Source organism: Lissotriton helveticus, chromosome 10, assembly GCF_964261635.1.
Source record: "Lissotriton helveticus chromosome 10, aLisHel1.1, whole genome shotgun sequence".
NCBI classification, from domain to species: Eukaryota; Metazoa; Chordata; class Amphibia; order Caudata; family Salamandridae; genus Lissotriton; species Lissotriton helveticus.
The window spans coordinates 819075189-819102165 of record NC_136071.1 but is presented as its reverse complement, the minus strand read 5'-3'; the positions used below and the strand labels follow the sequence as shown (position 1 = coordinate 819102165).

The following is a 26977-nucleotide window of genomic DNA, read 5'->3' as shown; positions in this document are numbered from 1 at the left end:
CTTCTGTTCTGGTGACGGACAATGGTACACAACTCACCTTCAAGGCAATGGATGAATTTTTGGTTGGTAGCAGTTTCAAACATCAGCTTACTTCATTGTACAATCCAGAGGCTTAGTGGAAAGGGCCAACAGGTTGGTCAAAGGAGTCACTTAAATGGCCGGTGTTGGCAATCAGGATGTCGATGAAGCTTTTGAGGAGATGGTGTGGGCTTATTGTACTACTGTACATAACTCATTGGGTAAGTATCCTTTTGAAGTGATGAGAGGACTTGTTCCTGGTGATGTTTTAGAGCCTGGCTGGATGAAGGAAAGTGTTGTGCACAATAGTGCAACTGTTGATGACATTAGCAAGAAAACAAGGATTGTAGCGGGGGATTCGGTGAAAGTCAAGGCAGGAAGGGTATCGGGAGGTCTTACCAAATTCAGAGGTCTTTTCAAGTTCAAGCGATCTTGTGATTTTTACGTGGTCCTGGAGTATGGAGAACATTGGAACAAACATAACAGAAACTTGTATTAGAAAGGTGGTAGGTGTTTGCCAGGGTATGATAAGCTGTCCATGGTTCCATGTTTATGAAAGATGCTGACTTTGGCAGTGGCGTTGGTCCTTCTTCCAATCACCCACCACTGGGTGGAAGGGGCGAGCATTCAAGGAACCTCGGACATTGTGGTTCTCCCAAGGGAAGGTTGAGTTGGCAGCTGAAGAAAGGCAAACCAGAGAACGTGAAACTCCAGTCTTGATGATTATGTATGGTGATCTCTTGTCTTGCTCATGTATCCTTTTGCATTATTCTTTCTTTCGAATTCCTTATAATCTTTTTTTCATTGCCTTGTTTTACTTACTTCTTAACTCTTCGTTTATTATAGTTTTAAAAGTTTTTTTTAATTGTGAAGAAAAGGAGCTGTGTTGCGATTAACCTGTGCTTGTTTAGTGCCACATGTAGAATCTCTTTGTCTCCGAGTTCCACATGATGGCTGTTGTTCAAAGTAGGGTCCCATTCTGGTCAGTTGACTTCTGGCCAGGAAGAGAACGGGACACATCGGATGTTATACGACTAAACTCCTTACCTTGAAATGCCACACTGTCTGCCGAGTCATTCATAATAGTGTCCCTCCTGCAACCTCCGGTGCCTCGCTGGCAGCCAGTTTGACAAGAGAAGAACCCCATAAAAAAGCATGGGTGCCCAGCACTGACTTTGCACCATGCACCCAGCTGCCCCAGTGCCGCTGGTGGTGTATGATTGGTGCTGCTTTGTAGCCTCCCATGTGCTGGTGCTAACCCCCAAAGCTTGGAATCTGCAACCGATTTACCTTCCTGCAAGCAATATGGCTCCAGATACCTTCAGTCCCCATTGAAAAGCATTGGGCCGAACTTCGATTTTGACCGCCAAGCAGGCATTGAGGTAGTGTCCAGCAGGGGTCAGCCCACAGTGGACTCTGGCTCAGAAGCACTGGGGAACCTGTATAGAACACTTCGACTGGAGCGTTGGGTGCAGAGGTGGGTCCAGTGGCGCTTTCGTCGTTCCTCAGAGTTAGTTGGTGTCTGTTGTCTTCTCTGCTGGTGCGACGCTGTGGTGTCTGGCTCCTCTTAGGTCATGAGGATTCCGATTTCAGGGTCTGGGGTGCCACCTAGACGGTAGATGTAGGGGTGTTACAGGTAGGAACCAATGGGTTCCTTACCTGGGGTGTCTACACCCACTATTATGCCATCTTCCTGTAGGAGAAGGGCATTGCCATAGCCCAGATTTGTTAAGTCCCACTATCTTCAAGATGGTGGGCACTGAAAAATGTGCTTAACTTCGCCTCCAGCACCTCAGGGGTGGAGTTTGCAAAGGGGGGCAAATTTACTATTATATTCTGGCTTTCCCGCTGGTTCTCCCACTAAAAGTGGGGGGTTTAAACCGGGGGCTGACATCTGCTGCTAGCAGCAGAGGCTGGGGCCCCATTACAAAGGCGGCAAGGCCTTTGAAGCTCCCCTCTCAAGCACTGTGCTCTTCCTGGAAAATGAGGTGTGACACCTCTGCCCAGGATATGCCTGTTTCTGGCCTCAGAGAGCAGGGGCTCTCGACCCAGGGGTCCAGAAACATGTCTGATGGTGGCAGGCTGCCTAAAGCCGGTCAGAGAACACACCAGGGTTGGTAGGTTTTCAGGGGGCACTTCTGAGGTGCCCTTTTGGTACATTTTTCAATAAATCCCACACTGGTATCAGTGTGGGTTTATTGAGAGGAGATGTTGGTACCAAACACTCCGGTGTTCAGTGAAGCCATCATGATGCTGGGGAACTGGAGTTGTCGAGTTTCCAGCTCATGTACGCTCTATGGTTTACTAGCACAGTGCAATCCGAATATAAGCAAAACTAGGGTCCAGAAAAGGCGAAACATCTGGAAACCATGCACAAAAGGTGAATTTGCTACAATATATATCACAGCTAAGCACATGTAAGGAGATGCAGCGATAGAGAGCACATACGCCTCACCTGCATAATATATACAGTAGACGGTTTTTAAGTATAAAGAGGTGGGCACATATGCGTTCCTCTATTCCAGAGGCTGCCACACCTTGAGACTGCCACTCCAGACGGAAGTCTGCAATATTTTTCTAGTACCAAAAAAAAAAAGTGAGGCCTGTGAGCAATTTGACACAATTAAATCTATTTGTGATTGATCGCCATTTCAAGATGGAAACAATAGTCTGTGAGAGACATGCTGTTTAGCGACCAAATGGTTAGTCTAGGCCTAAAGAACGCTTATTTGACAACCCCTATATTTGAGGGTCACAAGAAGTATTTGGAATTCTTTTGGCAAGGAAGTCTTTACGGGTTCAGGTCCCTACCATTCAGCTTCTTCTATGCTTCTTTACTAAGCTGCTAAAACCAGTGTTGGCATTCCTCGGGTCTTAAGCCCTGTGAATTATTGTGTATCAAGATGATATGATTTTAAACAGATGGACTTGGTGAGATTCCTAGAGGACAAAGACAAGGGCTTCAGCATCATCCATTTAAGCAATATTTTCAGGGCCCTTCATTATTGGGCTCGTCAGAGGTTAAAATGTATGCATTTTCAAAGAGGGCTGCAATATTCTCAGTTGGTCCAGTCAGATGAAGAGACGAGGAGAAAAATTTCTTGGTGGATCGCCCATATCAATGCCTGAAACAGCAGAACAATTTTTCCCTCTTTGCCAGACCTGGTTTTAGAATCTATTGCAAGTCTATGGGATATGGTGCAAGGTGTGGCACCTACTGGACTGGACAAAGATTATTTAGGAGAAAGTTATCATGGCACATAAATTATTTCGAACGTCTTGCAAGCTACTCTTTAATTCAAAGCTGGATGAAAGACAGACTATAATGTACGGTCGTCCTTCGCATGGACAATGTAACAGCTGTCAGATACATCAACAAGCTGACGAGGGTGACTCAATCCAACTGTTGGCGGAATTGGCAAAGGTACAGTAGGTGTTCGGTCTCTGGCAGGAAATATCGCTGGAAGTGGAATACATGATGGGGGACGGGGAATCTGGTTGTGGATTGGTATGTGCGGAGTATGTCAGGCAGAAGCGAATGGAAGTTAGATTCCAATCTGTTCAGGGAGCTGGAAAGTCTTTCGGGTTCATTCTGCATATATCTATTTGCCTCCAGATGTACTGCTCATCTGCACAAGTTCTTCAGTTGGAGATCAGATACAGGGCTTTCCCAAGGATGTGTTCCTTCAAGACTTGGGGGAAAGCATAATGAACCCCTCCCAACTAATTGTCATGATAGCGCAGATATTGGCTCAGACTAGCAGACAAAAGGAGAAGGTTGTGTCTAACTTGGTTTCCCACTATGCTGGTACTCATGACAAGACTGCACTGTGCAGTTGCCCATTTTCCCTTCGATGTTGAGGAACCCCTCTGGCCAGTGTCATATGGTAGTTCATCATAACAAAATGGTCTTGGCAATTTGGAATCTTTCGGATGTTTACAGATGTGCCAGGACTTTTGCATGCGACTTCAGTGTACATCAAAGGGTGTCAGACATCGAAGCACTCGACTTTACGGCTATGCAGTTCACACCTACAAGGGTTAATGAACGCATTTTCTGAAAAAAATGCATCCTCCATTGTTGAATTTTCATATTTTGCTATGCACTCCAAATTCTGTGTGGGATGATGCTCCACCAATATGTTGGGTGACTGAAGGGGTGCAAAATCCTGTGTCTCAGTTAATCGTAGCTTTGTGATAGACTTTTCATATTGTTACTCGCACTACTTTAATTATATGGGTTAAGCTGGTGATGGTGAGAGCAGGGGTAGACACTTCCACTTTCGGTGCACTGAGTGCCATGGCACACCCAAGGCATTTTGGGCAGGGCTACACTGGAGGGCATCTTGAAGGTCGCCGATTTGTCAAGGGGTTCTTCTTTTAAAGCCCTTTATTGTAAACCTGCTGATTATGTGGCAATGTCTAATTAATTTACATTGAACATGCACAATAGAGCCTCCCCACCTAATAACTGTTGCGCCTTTGTAATTTCCTGTACCTGTGGAGCACCAAATCCGGCATTGATCTGCCGAGTGAATGTGGCCTCCATCAAAGCCTCGGACTACAGTCGACATGGATCTCTGGACGACGGATGACATTGGAACGTCCAAGAGGATGTCATGTGGCTCCTGCAGGGTTTTCTTTTACAGTATTTTGTCTTCTGTTTCACCCATGGACTGACACTCTACCTCTGGACGCATCAAGAAAATTGAACCCTTTTATAGTAGGTATCTGTGTCATGTCATTTCATGTGGGGAATATAGGATATTGAGATTTGCAGTTTTTTTTATTGTTGTAATGCTGTGATTAATAAACACTCAAAGAAAAGGGAGGTTCCCCTGTAATATGTGTCAGGGTGGGGGATACTTAGCCAAAAAGAGAGAGTCCCTGTTATAGTTGTAGCAGACTGGGATAGCTGAAGAAAAACTAAGAGGAGGTAGTAAGTTTATCTACTTTATCTAGTGGGTATATCGCAAAACAAACTTCCTGACTCAATGGGGTATGTTTACACAAAGACTCAAAAGTAACTAGCACTGATACAAACAATTTATAAAAATACACAAAATTTATTATAAGCCTCCCAACTGGGTCACATTCTAAAACATAATTCAGACATTTTAAAATACCCTCTAGGGTAACAACAGAGTAAAAATTACAGTCAAAACTTTAAAAAGGTCAGACCTTTTTAAAGTTTTGACTGTAATTTTTACTCTGTTGTTACCCTAGAGGGTATTTTAAAATGTCTGAATTATGTTTTAGAATGTGACCCAGTTGGGAGGCTTATAATAAATTTTGTGTATTTTTATAAATTGTTTGTATCAGTGCTAGTTACTTTTGAGTCTTTGTGTAAACATACCCCATTGAGTCAGGAAGTTTGTTTTGCGATATACCCACTAGATAAAGTAGATAAACTTACTACCTCCTCTTAGTTTTTCTTCAGCTATCCCAGTCTGCTACAACTATAACAGGGAGTCTCTCTTTTTGGCTGGGTGATTAATAAACAGTAAGAGAACTGAGAATTACTAATCTTCTTCTCCGTTGTCTTTAGTAAAGGCAAAGCACTCCTTCACAACTGGCTAGGTGAATCGGCAATTCAACTTAGGTCAGAACTACAATAAACAACCTACATGCATTCACTATAAATGCGTAGCATTACTTAAATTGGCGAGACCCATTCTATACAAATAGCATACATTGTGTGAACTCATTTTTTTATGAAATGCATAATTTATGCACAATATGAATGGAAATGTACAACACTTAGGAAAAAAGTTTAAGCACATGCATAGCCATATGCCGCCCAGAAACCACCCCACCCCCTAGGACCTAAACGTTTTCAAAAACATTTTTGTATTGGCCAAATTGGGCAGTCTACTAAACCTTTGTGTTTCTGCATAGTTACCATGTACTATGCTTAGACACCAATTCACAAAAGAAGCATTACATCAGTGCATGCAATAGCAGACCACATTAAAAAAGAAATGCCTTAGGATTTTACTCTTGGAAACTGGTTGAACATTATAAGAGTAGGTTAGTCTAATATTACCAATAGAGGTAATTCAGATTAAAAAGATTCCTTAGGTGCTCAGTTCTATGTGATATACACATTATACATAGTAATTAACATAAGTGTGTGTACTTACAAGGCCTAATGAGCTAATAAGAGATAACAGTTGTCCTGGAGTCCGCGAGTAGTCTTGTTTAGGTTTCACCATTGAAGGTGTTGTAAGGATATCCATCATATTAATTTCTAAAATGTGAGGGAAACAAAGTAAATGCTACAATCAAAAGTAGTCACATATGGAATATTCAGCTTTAGTAGTTACATCAACCCCATTTCCAATGTAACAGGTAGAACTTGTGCATGTATGTCTAGGTACCGGAAAAAAGAAGAAAAGAAATTGATGCCATTGAAATTAGGTAGTGTTTCTCTAAAATGTATGCATGTAGCCAGATATAAAGACAATGTACTAATAGCACAGGCCATATACCCTGATAAGCACTGCAGTTATCTGTTCATTTAAACTATTTCTCAAGCAACATTACATCAAATAGTCTTCACAGGTGTTAACGGCTCCCTGACGCACTAGTAGGCTAACCCATTTCTTACTGAGGACACAACTCTCAGGACTGATTATAACTAAATAGAGTAAAAATAGCATTTTTTTCTGATGCCAGTGTGTGATTTAATGAAAAATGCACTCCGAGAGCATTTTAGAGATGCCCCCTGAAAAACGAGCAGCCTCAGCTGGGTTCCCTGACTCTTACACAGCAGTTTGCCACCACAAGACCGGTTTCTGATCCTCTGGGGTGTGAGTCTTTGCTCCACGAGCCCAGAAACAAAGCCTTTCCTGGGCGGAGGTGCTCACACCTCCCCGGGCGAGGAAGAGCCATCTGTGAAAGGGAGCTTTAAAGGCCTTTCCGTCTTTGTAAGGCGACCCCCAGCCTCTCCTGCTATAAGGAACAGGCCCCCTTCCTCTCTCTCCTCCTTTTCGGCAGGAAAATTTTGAACAGCCCAGAAGGTGTGCCCACATTTGCCAAACTCACCTCTCAGGGGCGAACCTTAGGTGTCACTAAGGTAGGACGTCTGCTGAGGGGTTGCCTGCAGCAGTTCTCTTCTGTACGGTGTAGGAGCCGTGGCTATGCCGTCTCACGCATTGTGCAGCTAGGAGAGAATCACCATCTTCATTGTATGTCTTCTCCCCCATCGTGTCCCAGTTTGATTAGTCATGAGAAACTTGGTCTCCTATTTATTGTTTTTTTTTTAAGGTGGACCCTCTTTTACATTGGCTTTCAGTTTGGCCAAACCCCCATGCAAGTTTTAATTTTTTGGCCATTGGCTACTGTCTAAGCTGTGATAAGGGTATTCGTATACTCTACCTCTTATATGTCAAATCTACTTTATTATACGGTCTAGGCTCTTTTTGAACTTTCCAACATCTCTAAGTCTGATCGGTTGCATGAGAAGAAATTGTTTCTGGATAACAGGAATGCAAATAGGGAGGGCGCAGACCTGAATATACTTTGTTTGGAGTTATTACTTTCTATAGACAACCCTGGGTACTGAACCCTACCTACTGAAGGTACTTTATGGTTGTTGAGGGCTTTTATAACTCGCTTTCCCACTGAGTTATAGGTTGATAGCAAACAATATGGATTTATGCAGTGGCAACTGGCATTTTGCAAATAATGAATGGGAAAAATGTATATTTTGCAGTTGACTTTTTTCAAATCAGCTGTGAAATACTGCAAGTCAATTATTATTTTTTTTTTAAATATCTTTATTGCATTTTTATCATTTTCTTGAGACAAACAAATCAAGCATAGGAACATATTGCACTTTCTTACAAGATCAATATTGCTGTGTCATTGTGTACATAGGTCCAGATGTTACAACTTAGTAACCATAGAGTAATTATTCATCTGTGTCGCAGAAGTTGACGTGCATTAGCAGATTAGTGTGGGTATATGGAACCCACGCTTACAGTCACCTCTAATTGAGGGGCAGGACGTGTCCATCACATGTAACTTCTCCCAATAGTAATTAGTCAGATGCAAACATGCCTATTATTACAACAAATTATGGCCCATATGCAATGTAATTTTGGATAATAATAGACAATAAATCATGGGTTATAGGAAGTAAGCAACATCACTAATCGCAAGATATCTTCGTTTTTAACATTTTAACCACAACTAGTAAATATAAAATATAGGCAAAAGAAAAGGGGATATCACGTACATAGAGGAACATGTATCTAGTATATGATGTGCCTTTAAAATGAAGTCATGCAGAGGGTCGTGTGCATTTAGTGGACTTGAGTTACTTTTCCCGGTCAGTGTGCGGTTGCAAGGATACCAAGGTGTCTTGCGTTTGAGGTTGTGTCTATGTAGGGTCGTGAAGGAATGTGGGGTCATTGCCCTACCTAACAGCCATGGCCAAGGTGTTTTGTATACGCAGCCCTTCTGCTCCACCCAGGCAGCACATCAGGTATTATCTGCCACCTGTTGCGTGGGGGCACATGGGATGCCACATTAGTTTGAGTAAAGGCCTTCAGAATATCATCCCAAGCCTGTGCGATGGGAAATTTACGCAGCCCAGCCGTTTCTTCCCTATGAAGTATAGTGCTCTCCGCCTGTGCCCAGTTTTCTATGGATTTTAGCCAGTGGGGTATTTCCGGAGGGTCTTTGTGTTTCCATCTCTTGGTTATCAATAGTTTCACAGTGATTAAGCCGAAGTCACAGAATCTAGAGCTTACTCTGTTAGCTTTTGTGTGTTTGTAAAACCCCAGAATGCAAACCTCCCATGTGTTTGGTAACTCGGTGTTGGTGCTGCTGGTGAGAGTTTCCGTTATTTTGTGCCAATAAGTCTGAAGCAGGACCACGGCATATGCAGTAGATCAGAGTCTAGAAGATGGCATCTCGGGCAAGCGGAGGTGGTGATGTTAAAGTATTTATTGATCTTGTCCGGCGAGAGATACGCTCTGTGTATTTTATATGTTTGTATAAGTTTGAAACGTGAATTGCATGGTATATGTGTGGCACCGGTCAAGGCACGTTCCCAGTCTTTATCTGTCCAGGGTTGACCTCTTTCCTCAACCCATCGCGCCTGGAGTCTCTGTGGTTGTTTTGAAACGTGTGTAAGCAGGGCCTGCACTAGCCAATGGATCACATGTGACCCCTCCCCCATCACATGCAGATACTGCAACAACTGATGTGTCTGCAGCTCAATTGTCAAATCGCCACATGTTAGTGTCAGCGTCCGCATGATGGCTGCATGTAGGAGGAACTGACCCACCGGCAAGCTAGTGCCTGCTGTTAGGGTTGCAAAAGAAAACAAGGCACCGTCCGTGTATAGATCTCCCAGTATCTCCCACTCCTGCCTCAGTCCAGTGCCTCAGTCCAGTGCGCCAGCACCACATCCTTTACAAAGTCTCTGCCTCGGGGTGTCCCGACCAGCGACAGTATTGAGGCATAAGAAATTGTGTATTTTGTAAGTTGGAGGCTCCTTCAGTAGCATCTATGGGCTAATTCTATATGTATCTGTGTCGGGCGGGGAAATTTCGCCAGTGGGTGAAATAAACTATAGATTTGTGCCTCTGTCCATGAATACGACTCAGTGGCAGTATCTATCAGGTTCTTGCTGCTCAGCCACTTTGCGACCCATTGTAGCTGTGCAGCTAAGTAAAATCATTCTAAATGAGGAATTGCTAAGCCCCCATTGTCTGGTGGTGCATATAAATTCTGTAGCGCTATTCTAGGCCGCCCGCATTCCACACTAGCTCCCTGATTAACCCTTCCAGCTCCCGAAACAGTCGCACCGGAACATATACCGGGAGATTTGCAAAATAATACAATAGTCTGGGTAATACTATCATCTTAGTTAGAGTGATACGACTAATCACATTGAACAGCAGAGTCTTACAGAATTGTATCTGCGCCTGTATTGAGGAGATGGCGTGCACCAGGTTGCCCTCCAGTATGTCTGCTGGGGATCTGTAGACGTATATGCCCAGGTATCTAAACATGGTCGGGTACCAGGTAAGCGCCGTCCCATTTATTATTATATCAGCCTCGTCCATAACCTCACGAAAAGAATGAGCGCCCAACTTGGCCCAGTTTACCTTAAGGCCTGAGACTTCCTCGTACCTACGGAATATCTCGGATATGGCTGGCGGTATAGCATGTAAGTCTCTAATGTACAGCAACAGGTCATCAGCATATAGGGACACCGCGTGGAGACCATCTTCCAGGGGTATACCCCAGTCTGCGCCGCTCTCTGTGAAATACCGCAAGTCAATGCGTTTAATATTAAAATAAAAAAAGTGTTTTATTGAATTTGCCTTTATTATATATAATGTTATGATTATATGTTGTTGGAAATGGGATCTCTGGTTGGCTAAGGCTTGCGCCAAAGCCAGGCAGAGACTACCACTCTAGTCACGGTAAGGGAGTTACACGCCAAAGATAACCCCTGCTCACCCCCTTGGTAGATTGGCACAAGCAGTCAGGCTTATCCCGGGGGCCATATGTAAAGCGCACACACACACAGCAACAACATCCCAGGCACACCACAAAAGGAACTCCACACAAGGTTATATCAGAAATAGCCTTTGTATTCTCATAACACATTATAATGGTAATCACATAATATACATTGTGCCACCTGGCACTAGGTAATATCTACAAGGGATTATATACACATGACCGGGCCAACTGGACCACTGTCAGAACCATCATCAGGGAACTGAGAAAAAGTAGGACATCAAATAAACGTACAACCAGTAATCAATGGTAACCACTGTACTCAGCATCATCCTGTAACATAAACCACATTATGCACAGTATCACATTCAGGCGTGAATTACTTTCTGCGCCAACCTCACCAGCATAAACACATTATGCAATCATTTCATAAGTCTAAATGCATTAGACAATAACCTCCTAAGCACAACTCACAATAGGGGCATACCTCAGAGGCATAAAACAGGGTGCGTAAATCATAGTACATGAATCGCATTTCCTAGCACCACATAAATCACATTAGGGCCTGGTGCCCTACAAACCCAACAATCCCCTGGCCAAATGGCCTTTTCAAAGGGGCTCAAATGCCCTATGTCCAAAAGTCAGGGCGGCTGCCAATGCAGCGGAGTCCAAAGTGCGCCATTGCGCTGGGGCAAAGGAGGGTATCTCACTCCTATCTTATTCACAATAATGCCCCCAAAGAACTGTGGCCTAAACGTAGCAGCTGACGCTAATTGCCATGAAGCTGTGAGTCCAATAAGTCGTGGCACTCACTGTGCCCTCTGAACAGTTATGCAAAATCGTTGCAGCGGCCTGCGCTGGTGCGGCGCAGCTGGGAATAAGCAATATGGGCGCCCTGGCACATCTGTGCTTTTTCAGCCTCACTGGGCTTCTTTACTTAACTCCATGTGCCCCCAAAACGTTGCAGCTGCCCTCTCGCAAGCTGGCAGCTGTAGAAAAATGGCCAAAGGGAGGTACGGGCACCACGGGCCCAAGGGTTCCCCGGGGCCCTAGAAGCTAAGATGCCCCTCGTTGGAGCGGCCCGCAACAGCGGGTCGCTTAGCAATTAAAATAAAAGGGACAACATCAAGCCCTCTCTTACCGGGCTCTCTGCGCCCGGTCTTCCCTCCTCTCAGCACTCGGGACTGGTGCTACTTCTCCCGTGCGGCAGGGGCAGGCACCGACAATGTGTCGCGAGCTGCCTCCGCCTCAAGCTCCACGGGTTGCTCTTCTTCCTTCGGCACCGGGGCTCCCAATTGCTCACGGGAGCCCCGCTAGGCATTCTCTGTATCCCGGGCTACCTTCTCCTGGACAGGGGAAGGTATAAATGATGCACACTAGGCCCCGCCCCCAGTCAGGTGGCGCGCCTGATTTCCTGTGACGGCTCAGGCCGCAGCGGTGAAGCACGGGGTGGGCACCTGCTCTAACTCAGATAGTGGCGGGGTGGGCACCCGCTCACTAATCAAATCAAACGCGGGGGTGGGCACCCCCTACTCACAGAGGCAATGTGGGGTAATCCCTATGCCGGGGATTCCCTCCTCCACGGGCAGCTTAGCGCTGCAGATCCCTGGTGCTCCCTTTCAAGGGGAATTTAAACCAAGGCGCTCACAGGGTACAAAAATGCAGCAAAAGCTCCTCCAAGGTCCTTCAGGATCACGAGCAAAGGAAAAGGTCCCAAGCAAAGAAAGTTCCTTTAGGGATCAAGGGGCAATGCAGAGCCCAGGGAGGCAAGCCTTCCTGGCAGCCCCCCCCTGGGCCCCCAGCAGCTCGCCCCGGCAGGATTCAGGAACAAGAACTGAACATCATCATGGGGTCACAGCCCATATATTTATACCCACATTTCATTTGTCTTTAGTGCAGGGCATGGGGGAACCAGATGCAACTGGTTCAGGGGGGAATTGGAGCACTTACTCCTCTTCCCCTTTGTCAGGTGGGGGCTAGGTGATAAGACACACCACAGGGGGCGGAGCCAGCATTGTACAGGGCAGGCACCATCCTATTCAGTCAGGGGATTACCTCTCCCACTACTCCCAGGCCAGATGTCTTATTCAGCCCAGCGCTGACTCATCCTGCCCCTCCTGGAGCCACACACACCTCCCAGCCCCTGTCACTCACAAGCCAGACATGCGATTCACATCAGGCAGACAGGCAGAGACATAGCACACAGAAATGCCAACTTCTAAAAGTAGCATTTCTCCTATAGTCACAATAAATCTGCGCACACAATTGCGCCGCATTTATTATCACAATTTCATACATTTGACCACGCTGCTCCTCTCATACCATGAATTACCATTGACACACACGTAGTCGCAGTGCGTGGAAACCAGAACTGTGTCCTTTTTGCTGCGGGGACTCCTAGTGGACTTTACGGCGATTCTATCTACACAACAACCTGAACTGTGAGGCTACGGGACTGCGAGGACCAGGATTCCTTGCGGGTTGAGAACTGCCGCACCTGGGACCTCTCCCCACCCCCTTCTCCACCTATAAGGTCCCGCCACTGTCCGCGTAACGTGGGACGCGCGCGGGCGAAGCCCGGGCAAAGGGCGGGCCGTCTGTGGCCGTCCGGGGCTGGCCAAGGCTGGGCTGGGCCACCCCACTAACACCTGCCCTAGGACATCAATAGTAAGAGGACCGATTTTCCATAAATATTGCATGTTATTGTGTTACATTAGTTTTCAAATATAGTTTGCGATTGTAGCGCGTTTACTATTAGCATCTAACTGTGGTGTCCAACTAAGAACTCTTATTCCTCTCACACACTTTCAGTTTTGGATCTCTGTGTTACAATTGGAGGTTGTTCAAAGGAACATGAGCTCACGCACTAGTATTGGAAGGTTATCCCGGGTGAGTGGCTCTGTTCAGGGGACTTCAGAAAGTTTTATCACCAGGGAGGCTTCCGTATTAGAAAAAGAAATACTTAAGACAGAAAAACGCTTTTCACTTGAACTTATGCAAAAAAAGCGATCCTCCCTGGGTACTATCAAATTAGCTACTACTCCCCCAAGGCACAGTACAGAAAGAGATCAAAACAGAGGGAATGGGGATCCCAGGCAGCTACAACAAATCCAGATACCCTTACCAGAGTTAAATAAAAACAATTTTATCATAGAAAAGTAACTAGACACTTCGTCTGAGATAGACTTATCTGTGATGTCTGATAGGCCTTCACCGAAAGTTAATCAGTCCATTAAAAATAGAGTCCAGGGATCTACTTAAAAAAAAAGGAAGCGTAGGAGGGACAGCGAGGGTGGGAGGAATGCTAAAACATCAAAAACATCTTGTAGCCCTGCAGGGAATGTACACCCCAAAAAAAAGTAAGGCCGCGTCAGTCCACCACCCCTCATCCTCACTTTCCATGGAAGATATAATGGTGAACATGGAGCATTTACTTAAATTATTAATACTGCCACTGGTAGAGAGAGTCAAAAGACTGGGTGACCAATTGAGGGTTATAGAGAAGGAATTGGTAAAGCAAACAGAATTGATTAGCGATCCAGATCCACTTACACAAACAGAACCCAATAATAACTCACTATCAGGGCAAAGATTGGCTCCCACACTACATAACGGGGACTTATTGTCTGCACAACATAAGAATATCCTGGCTTCCCGCTGTACAGATAAAAGCCCAACTACCTTCAGAGGGAAAGAAATGGACGGACGGGCTAACAAACAGGGACCCTGCCAACCAATCGTTACTGCCCCCCCGCCAATAAGGAACCGTAGAGAAAATCAGGGGACAATAGATTTGCCACCTTAGGCTGTACCCTACGTCGTGGTTTTGACTGGGGTTCCGGTACTATCGGAGAAAAGTTCGGAAGGGTACCACCAATTAAAAAAAAAGTTATATATTGGCTGAGTAAAAACAGGCCACTACCTTCAAATATCAACAGAGAAATCCTTAATGTAAGGAGACTGGGTTGGGTGGGCAATCGTCCAAAGGATATAAGGGGGGACATCATTATTATTAACTTTAGAGACCGAAGAGCAGTAAGACACATTGGTGAATGGTATACTGTGGGAGGAAGGAATGGAATTTCCACACACGATTTAAGTTATTTCTATCCACAATCACTCCAGACACATTCCTTCAAGTTCATGTGCACCATATGGCCGGAGTGTAGAATGTCTTAGTTTTAACGTTCCTACTTTCAATCACTTCTCCACACTTTCAGGGTGGGAAGGAGTTGATTGACTTTCCACTCAGGACATCACAGACAATTCCAGACGTAAACAGTCCCCATCTCCAGAACTCCCATTGGTTGGTAAGACTGGCAACCAACCAAATCTAATGCGGGTTAATACTTCGTCGCTGGAATCTACCCACAAAGAAACCACAATAGGCAGAACCGAAAAGGGCGGCAAAGATCCCATATCTATGGTTGCAGTTCCACTAACAATTGCTTTAAAAAAAAATGGTGGAACTTGGTATGACCGAGGTCCAATTGACAGCTCCGTCTATTACATCATTGGACAATATCATAGCCACCGAATGCTCACTGATAAAGTTTCTTTTTTGGAACATAGCCGGCCTCCGCCCAAAGGTAGAAGACGACATCGGGCTGACATTTTTGACCAATCATAATATAATTTGCCTTCAGGAGACCTGGTCTACCACCGAAATCCACCTGGTCGGTTATAAAACCTACTTCTCTTCCGCTTTAGCAGCAGTCTCTGGCAGGGTCAAAGGCGATTTAAGCATATTTATAGCAAACACACTAGGGGGATTGAAAATAACACCGATAGAACTGGAGGCAAATTACCAGTTACTTAGCCTCTGCTTTAATAACAAGGACACTGTTCTCCGTCTGAATTTTTTATAACAACTTGCCGGAAGGTGAACTGCTGATGGTTCTGCGCAGTTTGCGCTATAAACTATCTTCCTTGATTAGGAGTTTTGGGGGTAAAGAAGGGGTAAGCATTATTTGTGGGGGGGGGGGGGGGGGATTTTAACCAACACCCATGTCATCACAGTAACACTAGTCTCTGTGGCCTAGTGGACGAAAATGAAGATCCCATAGCCCATTTCCTCCATTCACGCACTGGAAACTATCTAAATGAAAGCCTTTACGATTTGGATCTCGTAATTGCCAATAAAAAGAATGTTACTGGCCAGCTGTTAGATCCAACATTTCTCGGAAGAGGGTGTCAAACCACGATAGACTTTATCCTGATATCAAGCAACTTAGTTAATCGCGTTATTAGTTTTTCCGCCCTGATTAACATATTGCGATCACTGTGCCCTCAGCTTAGAAGTTCGTTCTTTCTACCAGCACCCCATGCAAACCATAATTAGAGCACGGAGACAAAACACCCTGCATCTGGACAGAATAAACGGATTTTCCATAAAATGGGACAAAGTTGATCCCGCAGATATAACAAGGAAAGTCATAAAAACAGCTTACTCCTCAATTGTCAAATGCTTGGACTTGCGTACCCCAAATGAGGAAGTTTTAAGCAATTTCAAGGTGGTCCAAAAATCAATAAACGAATCACTTTTGCTAAAGTCCAAAAATAGCCAACCAAGGAAAGTAGGCTGGTTTAACCATAGATGCACATCAGCACACTCCAAATTAAAAATAGCCTTACAAAAAACAAATAGAGTGGTAAAGGAAATCGCAAGCCTTAGGAGGGACTATAACGTTGCACTAAAGGAGAGGAAGTCTGAATTAAAACAGGCTTTATGGGACCAACTACATAAAAGCTGCACCGATAAAAAAGTGCAGTGTTTTGGTCAGTGATTAAATCCCCTTTTTTAGCTGATCCCGCAAAATGTACCCTCTTTAGATGTGGCTATTGATGAATCAGTCTGGGTGGCACACTTTTCTAAGATTTTCGAGAAAGGTTTAGCCGACCTGGGAGGCGATTTGGGTTCCACTACCAAGGTCCCTGAACCTAGTTACCCACTCAGACTAGAAATTACCATCAATGAGGTACTAACGGCAAGGCCCCAGGACCAGATGGGGTTCCTATAGATCTATTCAAATCAAACCTAGATCTGTGGGCCCCACTGTTGACCAGGGTACTTAAGGCAGCTACGGAGGTGGGCCTATTAGACTCATGGAAAAAAATCAATCATGGTCCCCATTTTGAAGAAAGGAGATCGGCAGGAAGTATCCTGCTATCGCACGATCTCACTGCTGGATTCTTATGGCAAGGTGGCAGAAAGAGTGGTCCTAGAGCGTCTCCAGCGGTGGGCGGACGATGGCAGGGTCCTTTCGAACCTTCAATTTGGATTCCGCGAGGGATTTGGTACAGTCAAACAGGCCCTAAATTTGACCATCCTATTAGGGGTAAATATGTAAGTACGAAGGCAGGCAGACTGTACATGGTTTATGTCGATCTGTCTGCAGCTTTCGACTGTGTCTCCCACGTGAAACTCTGGTCCGTATTAGCAGAAGTGGGGGTTGATCTACCATTGGTGGACTTCTTGCGAGAACTATATTCAATGCCACCGCTAGGGGAAGGTTCGGAGTAAAGGGCGAGCTGTCAGCGTCGTTTGGGGTAGAGCGAGGAGTACGGCAAGGTTGTGTCCTGGCCCCCTTCCTTTTTGCACTCTATACCAATTGCCTGGAGATGGCCATGCTGAAGGGGGCCCAGGACCTCTCACAAATAAAAAAAATAAAAAATAAAATAAGAACATCGCTTGATACCCGCTCTGCTCTACGCGGATGACGCCGTGATATTGGCCCGCACCCCTAATGAACTCCAGAAGGCGCTGGATAGATATTCTGAATTCATGGGGTAGCTGGATTTACATATAAACATAAAAAACTTTTGTAATGGTAGCGGGACCAGGGAAAAAAGCGGTAAAAAGCATTTATCTTAATAAGGAGAAACTCGCAACCACAGAGCAATACCCATACTTGGGAATCATTATTGACCACAAATTAAACTGGAAACCCGCAGTTGAGGTTAGAAAACTGCAATTCATGAGATCGATTGCAGCTCTCATGAATTTCTCTCAAAAATTGGGAAAGAGGCCACCGGCGGAATTGTTAAAGATTTATATAGCCAAATGTCAGTCAATAGCCCTATACGGGGCAGACGTATGGGGGTATGCAAATACCAGCGCCTTGCAAATGGCTGAGAATGCTTTCCTAAGATTCCTCCTGGCGGTACCAAAGAGCGCGTCCACTTTTTCCTGTCACCTGGAACTGGGGATTCCTTACTTGTTAGACTTAGCCAAAATTCGACCTCTTCTTCTTTGGCATCGAATATGGTCCTCAGAAAAAAATGTGATTACACAGCAAATAATCGCAGACAGTATGTCTTTGGATTATTCACACAAAATTAATTGGCTGTCTTACGTAGGGAAGTTCCTACACGATTTAGGACTTGGAAAAAATTATTTAGTCCCAAGTTCGATCCGGGAAATATCGAGGAAAACATTAAAGCGATCTCTCTTTCACATTTAGAGGAATTACGACTCACAAAAGAAGCCATTAAAACTTCAGTGCAACATTCTTTGGCTGTTCAAATTACCTTTTCAATCCAGCCGTATCTAACCAACGATTTTACTACTTTTGAGAGATTTCTCCGGACCAGGTTCAGGTTAAACCTCCTACATCGCCTGGTTGCCTTTCCAACCAGGAATAATTGGGATCCAGTATTACCAGACTGGTTGATTCCCCTACTAAAACATATGGGAATTAGAAGATGTCGTCCAGCCCTGTTAGCTCTGCAGTTTTTAGAGGAGAAATGGACATCGAAGTATATAGTTACATTCTTGAAATGTATTTTTAGACATCGATTTAACCTGTAAAAAACTACCTTTTACTAGCTTCTCTGTCCAAAAAAAGAACCTTTATGCAAATATGAAATGGCGAGGTGTCACATGTTGTATTTCTGCAAAGGATGTTTCGAATTGTAAACTTTTTTAACATTGATTGTAATATGACGTTTTATCGGAGTAATGGCTTTTATGGTTTTTATACATTGCAAAAACCGAATAAAGAATACTACTACTACTACATTGACACACAATGATCAGGGAATCCCAATGCATTCCTATGGGAGGGCAGGCCAATCTTACCAATGTAAATCAGAGAGCGCACGCACTTTACACTGGGCCACAGTGCTAAAGTGCCCAGAGGCCCAAAACCACCAACACCATAAGACCTTAAGGTAAAACGTTTAGGGGTGGATCTGCCAAAAAGGGCCAAGTCCAACATATGTATATACTCAAATAAAGTAAAGCTAAAGATGCCGCCCCCTTTCAAGGAGTTACATGTACTTTGGATGCCACATTGTTTCCAGGTCTTCGAGAATTTGTGAAGCTATCAGCACTTTGACCCCAATTATTCTAAAGTTCAGTGTACAAGGAGTGGGTCTGAGACAATTGTGCAACCACCTCAGCAGCACCACAAAACCAAAAGCAAAAAGCAAACAAGGGAATTGGAGAGGTGCAACATATGCTGAAGCATTTTGGCGCTGAAAGTCACTTAAGCCCAGGGTGTAGTAGTTACAGCTTACTTGGATGGGAATAACCAGGTCGTAAGCATCTTCCTGAACAGGAGTCTGTTTGATGGTAATCTAGTTAGAATCGGCAGCGTATTCCAAAGCTTAGCTACCCTATGGGAGAGACTATTTCCACCCCATCTTGCCCTTCGAATTCTTGAGACCTGAATTGGCCCCCTGCTGGCTAATCTTAAATCCTGCCATGGGACATGTCAGAAAAAACGTTTCCGTAGGTCTAGAGGCACTTCCCAGTGTCGTGCTTTCTACAACAGACATATAGCCTTAAATTCCATTCCTTGCTGGACCAGTAGTCAGTGGCGGTCCCTAATGCTGTTGGAGATGGGATGAAATTTAGGGATGCCCAGCGGCACCCGCACTGTGGCATTCTGAAAGGACTGAAGTTTTGATAGTAGGCATTTATCAATGCCAATAAAAAAGCATTGCAAAAGTTAATTGTTGTTCCTTTTCCGAACTCGACCACCTCAGTTGTATCTGTATTTAAGATAATTCTGATACATCCACCCAATAATGTGCTTCTGACAGTTGTGGAATCTACCACCACTTCATCTGCACCAGAGCATATGGATATAATTATCTGTGCCATCAGTGTACAAACCCAACGAAAACCCATGTACTTGAATCAGCTTAACCAGAGGAGGGGCGTAGATGTTGAACAGAGTGGGTGACAGTGCCTTGAGGAACTCCACAAGGAAGTGACAAGGCCTCAGATGTAAGATTATCCCAGCACCGCATTTGTTCCCGGTTATGTTATGGTATGTTAATCGGGGTCTTGTAGAGCGCTCAGCTACTCACTCAGACAGAGTGTCCCGGCGCTATCAGACCCAGCAAGGCACAAAACAAAAAGAGATGGACTTTACTGACAAAATAGCCAGGTTTTGAGCTCTTTTCTAAAAGACAGCAGGTTATCAATCTTACTTAGTGCTAGAGGCAAAGCATTCCAAGCCTTGGGCGCAAGGTATCTGAAGGAGCAACCTCCAGTGCGAGCCCGCCTAATAGCCGGGATCGTGGCCAGTGATCGTGAATCTGAGCGCAGGGCTCTAGCCGGATGGTGAAAACTGATCCTGTGCCTTAAATAGCGGGCACCCATGCCATGCATGGCCTTGTGCGCAATTGTAAGGCTCTTAAAAGCGATGCGTTTTCTAATGGGCAGCCAATGAAGAGCTTTCAGAAGCCCCGCGGCGTGGGATCTCCGGTTAAGACCGAAAATTGCACGAGCTGCAGAGTTCTGCACCACCTGCAGGCGAGACAGAAGATAGTCAGGCAGGCCAAGAAACAGCACGTTCGCATAATCCAACCTGGATCCAATCAGGGCTTGCACAATCGTCCTCCTATGGGCAATAGATAGTAGTGGGAGGAATTTTCTCATCATTTTTAAGAGGCCAAAGCACTGACCCACCAAGCTCAGAATCAGCGATTTAGAGGTAAGACCATTGTCCATCTTTACTCCGAGATTCTTAGCAACTGCGGTATCTGTGGCAGGTGGAAACATGGCTGCCGGCCACCAGGATTTCCAGCCGGGATCAGGAGGACAACCAAAGAAGAGAACCTCCGATTTATCAGAGTTGCACTTCAATTGATTTAATTGGAACCATGCAAAGACGGCATCCAGGCAACTTTTGATCCGCTCTCCATTGAAGTCCGTGTTCTTTCCACAGGTGAAGAGGAGCTGTGTATCATCGGCGTAGGAGACAATCTGGGCACCACAAGACTCAGCCAGTGCCGCCATAGATATTAAAAAGAGTGGGGCTCAGGATAGAACCCTGGGGAACTCCCACCTCCAAAGGCGGCACAGCGGCTTAGTACGGAGGGGCCCAGACTGCCTGTTGGCGGTCCGAAAGAAAGGACTCGAACCATCTGAACACCGTCCCCTCTAACCCAATCTCCGAGAGTCTTGCAAGGAGACGGCTGTGGGGGGACGGTGTCAAACACCGCCAATAGATCTAGCATTACCAGCAGTGCTTTACCCCCCTCGTCCAGGACCTCTTTGATGGCCTCCGATACCTCCAGCAAAGCAGTTTCCGTGCTCATATTTGCTCTAAATCCAGACTGGGTGTGATGGAGGACTCCCTCAACGTAAGGAAGCAGGAGAGCAGGGTTAGAGCAGTCCCTTTTATTCCTACCGACTCCAGCCTTTGCATTAGTACCAGATGGTTAACAGTATCAAACGCTGCAAAAGAGGTCGAGTAGGAGGCGGACCTCTCCCCACAGTCAAGCTGTTTCCGTATTTCCTCAGTGACCATTACTAAAGCGGATTCTGTTGAGTGGTTTGGTCTGAAGCCATGCTGGGTGATATCAAGCAGATTGTTAGATTCTAAGTAACGCACCAGCTCCAAATTAATGAATTTTTCCAAGATTTTGGTCAGGAGAGGTAGGCAAGCTTTCTTCCAAGAGACCGGGAAAATTGTTGTTCAGGAGCTGGCCAAATATGTACTAACTCTATCCGCAGCCATGCGAAATATTGAGGGAGGACAGGGATCAGACGGGGAGACAGAATGAATGGATAATAATAGATCATTTACTCTCTTCGGGGCTAGAGAGGAGAAGAGTTAGCAGTTGACAGGTAATTGTGATCTCAGAGGCATTGTCCTCCATTAGCACCTCACTGACTGTGTCTGGAGCATACCCTGAGAGCTCCTTGTGGACTGTTTGCACTTTAGTCGGAAAAAAGTTGTCCACTTTATGCAAAAGGTTTGATCAGAAGTGAGTGGATTCTCACCCTGAAGTTTAGACAGAGAAATGAAAGATTTAAAAAGCTCTTTAGTCGAATATTTTGCTGCCTCCATTTCTGGAAGAAAAGTAATTAATTTTGGAGTTTTTGATTGCTCCTTTATATTCCACTAGGGCTAGTCTGTAGTTTAATTTGCCCTGCTCACTATAAACTTGCCTCCAGGTACGTTCTAAACTTCTGCACTTGAATTTTATACTTTTAAGTTCTGCAGTATACCATGGGGCTGAAGGTTGGTTCCTGCTGTGTCTAATTTATGTGGGGCCAACCTGTCCCAGCGGTCAAAATTATCAGGGGTCTTGTTGTTGTCTTGGTCTAGTGGGGGAGGGTTTCTAAACAGGGCTTCTAAGTTGGTTTTATTAATCGTGAGCCACGGTCGGGTCTTAGTAGCAGGCAGTCTGTTGTGAGAGGGCATTATTTTCTCCGGAAGAAGGAGTTTGAAGAAGATAGCCCTGTAATCGGTCCAGGTTAGCGGCAGTACTTTTTCCAAAATTTTGTTGGAGTTATTTGTGAAAATGTTCATCTAATGTTCGAAAGGCCTTGTGTGTGGGCTCTGTAATGATCTAGGTCAGTCCAAAACAGGCCATGCTATTTACCAGAAGGTAGGTATCGTATTATATATGATTTCAAAATTAAAATTAAAATCTCGAAGTAGCGTAAAAGTGGGGAAACCAAGGCATGATTCCATAAACGTTGGCAGGGATTGTGTAAAAGGGGTCCTAGACCCCTGCGGCTGGTAGAGTGGTAATCTAGGGAAGGACATGGTTTTACTGCATTTGAAGTTGCACATCAGCACTTCTACTCCTAAATACCGCCTCCTCTTTTCCCTTCCATATCTACGCTTTCTAATTCGTATCCAGCTGGTAATTCTTCAATCCAGTCTGGCTCAGATGTTTTGTTGGCCCAAGTTTCAGTTAAAAAGACTAGATCAGTGTTAGAAGTCTACATCAAGCTCTCAAATTCATACTTGTGCTTGATCAGGGATCTGGTACTCAGTAGGATTCAAGTCAGCAAGTTATATATAGCGTTGGGCGAGTTGTTAGCCCGGTGGCGGGGGCGGGGGGCGGGGGGCATGGGGGGAGTTGCACAGGTTACAGCAATGATGAGTATTCTCCTTCTCACCATCCCATAACGGGGAGTTGCAGCACTTATCCTTGTTTAATGCAAGTAGCTGTTACCTCGAGTAGCAATGGGGGGGGAGGGAAAGGGCTCTACTAGCACACGGACCTTCTAATGGAGGACCCGCTCTTACTTCCGGGCACGGCAGGGTAGAGAAACAAGGAGAACAAAAGTAATTCAAGTAAGTAAGAACAATTAGGAGAGTAAAAACAATTATTAAGTGAAACAGAGTGTCTAAAATACAACGCATCAGTAATTCAGGCAAATGGTCGAATACACGCTGGCAGAAGTAAACCGAATAGCTCTCTTTATGCAATGAATTGTACTGTCCAGTAGGACCTCAGAGCTCCCACAGCAGTAACAGGAGTTAATCTACAAAGTTAGGGGACCACTAGATATTTATACTAGTTCCCGCAAGCTCAGATTATCAAGGGGGTACCACCGGGAAACTGGTTGCAACCTCAAGGCACTTAAAGGCATCCTGGGTTCTCAAGCATATAGTTAATAGCATGTCAATTCAGTATTCATAGTCCAATTTTCAGATTTCCAAACTGAGGCTGCAACAATCAGGGGCGCGCTCTCTGCAGAAAAAAACCTGGTTCTAGTCATGTGGTGTTGCAGTGCAGAGTTCAGAGCTGAATGTGAACTGCACTTTCAATAACAGATTTGGGTAACACAAATACAGGTTTACAGTAAAGGACCCAGCAGCTGGCCCAGGAAAGCAAGAACAGCTTAAACTTTAATGAAGGCATACTCAGTCTGGGGCTACACTGCCATGTCCTTGAATGAGGGCACTATTCTTACAGCAAAAGGTCTTCACTCATACTACATATAACCACACCACTCAGCACAAAGTAAAGGTTCAGAGAAATGAAGGACCACAGTTATGGGAGATTGAATAGATTTTAACAAGAGAGTCGGGTGCATCTCTGAGGGGTACAAGTAACAAAAATAAAGTTTTGACTTATGTCTACGTGACATGATGCGTTGCAGCCATAGTGTCACCCCACCTGCATCATAACACAACAGCCATTTTGTTGTTATTCTCTGTTCCAAGATGGTCAAAGTCAATCTTGGAGTGGTAAATTTAAAAACAAAAGAAAAAAAAACAACACATATAAAAAGTAAGCTAAAGCACATTTTTTGCAAAAGCCGCGCAGCAAATTGCAGCTGTCATGCTGAACCAAAAGGTTTGAAAGAAAATGGTGAGGCTAGGTTGACCAACAACGACCTTAGTGGAACAGGGAGGTTATGATTAAAGTAAAAAAAGAGAAAAATAGAAACTGAAGCAAAATAGAGAAGGAAAGGGGGAGCAATATGGAAAGCACAGGACAGAGAGGGATGGGGGCTACAACAGACAAGCTGCAAGGAGAGGCAGTGTACCACAGAGAGCTCAGTGTGAATTTCAGTGGCAAAGCAGCAAAAGAGGAAGAAAGCAAGAGAATACATGCACAGTGCTAAAAGTAATACCCTGAAAGTAAGCATTTGAAGAACACAAGTCATTCAATCACAAGAGTGGTACAGAAGCTATGTTACAGGGGAGAAGCAAATACAAGAGGAAGCAAATCCACTGTATCAGAAACATTGGAATTAGACGTGGCGGTTCAGAAGGAGGGACACTGACAACAGGGTGAGGTAAACGAGGTTTTATTTTTATGAATGTCTTTTTCTTTCGCTGGGACCTCCTCTCTCTTGCTAGGGTGGCTGGATCCAAGGTTGCCGATAGGTCTCTGGCTCTACGGGGACTTGCTCTTCCGTCTTCCTCCTCCAAGTCTCGGTCTCGGGTCGGGTTCCACCGCCACATAGAGGACAAGAAGAGAGAGGCTCTCAGGGTTACTGGTCCTGCCTTCGACGTTCCCTTGGGGTTACCAGGGTAAGTGAGGACACCGGTGAGAGAGTGCTCGACCTGTATACAGTGTAGGGGGAAGTGAGGGGACTTAGTGAGGGAGTACGGTCACAGGGGGTTTACTTAAACAAGGGGGTTTTGGAAGGGGTTCTGTAGAGCTATACACTATTTACACAGCGCCTCCGCGCTTTCCCCACCAGTCTGCTACCCTTTCACGCACCTGTGAGAGCCACACTCCTCCTCTTCTCGGAGTGTGGCTGGGCGCAGAGCGGTATCGCGGGCCTCCTGGCACCGCTCCTCCGAGACTCTCCTCGTCTTCTTCCTCTGTCCTTACTGCTCTCTCGTTCTCTTCGTTCTGGGCTTTCTCTTCGGTCGTCTCCGTCCTCGCGGTGTCGGGCACACCATGTACAGCTTCTTCCGGGTTTATGTTCACTCCGCCTCGCCACGCGTCATAAGGGGGCGTGACCGCCTGACCCATTCCGCATTCGCCGACATTGACAAAGACGTCATAGGGGGTTGCGGCTTCCCTCTCGTCATCGGCGAGGTTAAAGGCACAGTCCTCCGGCTGGGTCCACCATTCGTCTGACTCCGGTCCCCATGCAGTCTGTGGCAGAGAAGGGGCGTGAGTACCATTAGGCTTCCACCAGTCCTCCTCAACACCCTCCACCCTGCTACACTCCTCCCCCCTTGGATTCTCCCGATCGGGGAGTCTGGACAGGTAGTCCGCGTTGCCATGGTCCCGACCCTGCCTATGTTGAATAGTGAAAGAGAACGGCTGTAGGTAGAGGAACCATCTCAGGACTCTTTGATTTTGGGTTTTCTGCCGATACATCCATTGCAATGGTGCATGGTCTGTAAGCAAGGTGAAATGCTTTCCCTCGAGATAATATTTAAATTTTTCAATAGCCCAGCGTATCGCTAAACACTCGCGCTCTATGGTAGGGTATTTCGTTTCCCTAGGGTGTAGTTTCCTGCTTATGTACAATAGGGGATGTTCCAGCCCATCCCTCCCCAATTGTGAGAGGACAGCCCCTATTCCGGTGTCCGATGCATCTGTGGCTACCAGGAACGGTTTGCTGAAATCCGGGGGTATGAGGATTGGACTGGTGGTTATGGCTTCCTTCAGGCTCTCAAAAGCCTGTTTTTCCTCTGGTGAGGGGTTCTGGAACAGTTTCGGGGTCACCCCGTTCTGGAGGAGGTTGGTTAGAGGGCTAGCAGTGTTTGCAAAGTCAGCGATGAACCTCCTATAATACCCTATGAGCCCAAGAAAGGCTCTTAGGTCCTTTTTGTTATGGGGAAAGGGGGTCTCTTTTATGGCTCTGACCTTCTCTATTTGGGGCGCTATTGCTCCCTCTCCCAGCATATACCCCAAATACTTTACTTTCGTGTATGCAGCTCGGGACTTCTTTGAGTTCACATGTAACCCGGCCTCCCGGAGGGCAAACAGGATGGTACTTATGTGTTTTAGGTGTTCTGCCCAGGAGCCACTAAAGATGACGATATCGTCCAGGTACACGGAGCAAAACGCCCGGAATGGTAGCAGAATCCCGTGCATTAACCTCTGAAAGGTAGCCGGGGCTCCGTGTAGCCCGAACGGTAGGACGTTGAACTCAAACAGTCCCTCGTCGGTGGAGAAGGCCGTTTTATGTCTGTCTTCCTCACGGAGAGGCACCTGCCAATACCCCTTCGTGAGGTCCAGGGTTGTTATGTACCGCGCCTCCCCTATGCGTTCGATCAATTCATCGACCCTGGGAATAGGGTAGGCGTCGAACTTGGAAATGGCGTTCAATTCTCTGAAATCCATACAAAATCGTGTGGACCCGTCCGGTTTAGGGACCATAACGATCGGGGATGACCAACTGCTGCGGGATGGTCTAACCACCCCTAGGCGCAACATCTCTTGTACCTCCTTCCTCACTGCTTCCCGTCTAGCTGCTGGTATTCGATATGGTCTTAGTTTCACCCGTTTACCGGGCTCTGTCTCTACTCTGTGTTCGATCAGCCCGGTAAAACCGGGCCGGTCGGAAAACAGGTCCGAAAAGGAACTTAGTGTAGCCTCCAGTTCCTGCCTCCTTTCGGGTTCGAGCTCCGGGTTTATGAGTAGATCCTCTAGGGTGGTAGACTCGGTTGCCGTTGGTATGCTGAACTGTGCATTGCGGGGTGGGGAGCCTAGCCATTTTTTTAGCATATTGATATGAAAGCATTGCTTTCGGGACGGGGAGAGCAACAACCGATAGGTGGTTGCTCCGATGGTTTCC

At 45.7% G+C, this 26977-nt stretch overlaps 1 protein-coding gene across 2 annotated transcripts in view; it reads right to left on the bottom strand.

Moving 5' to 3' along the window:
• MASTL (microtubule associated serine/threonine kinase like) overlaps positions 1–26977 on the bottom strand; it is a 293083-nt gene that overhangs the window by 202353 nt on the left and 63753 nt on the right. For both annotated transcript variants that reach the window (XM_078663403.1, XM_078663404.1), the window contains one exon: positions 6162–6268. In XM_078663403.1, coding sequence (XP_078519529.1) covers positions 6162–6268 — 107 coding nt within the window. The remainder of the gene's footprint in view (positions 1–6161; positions 6269–26977) is intronic.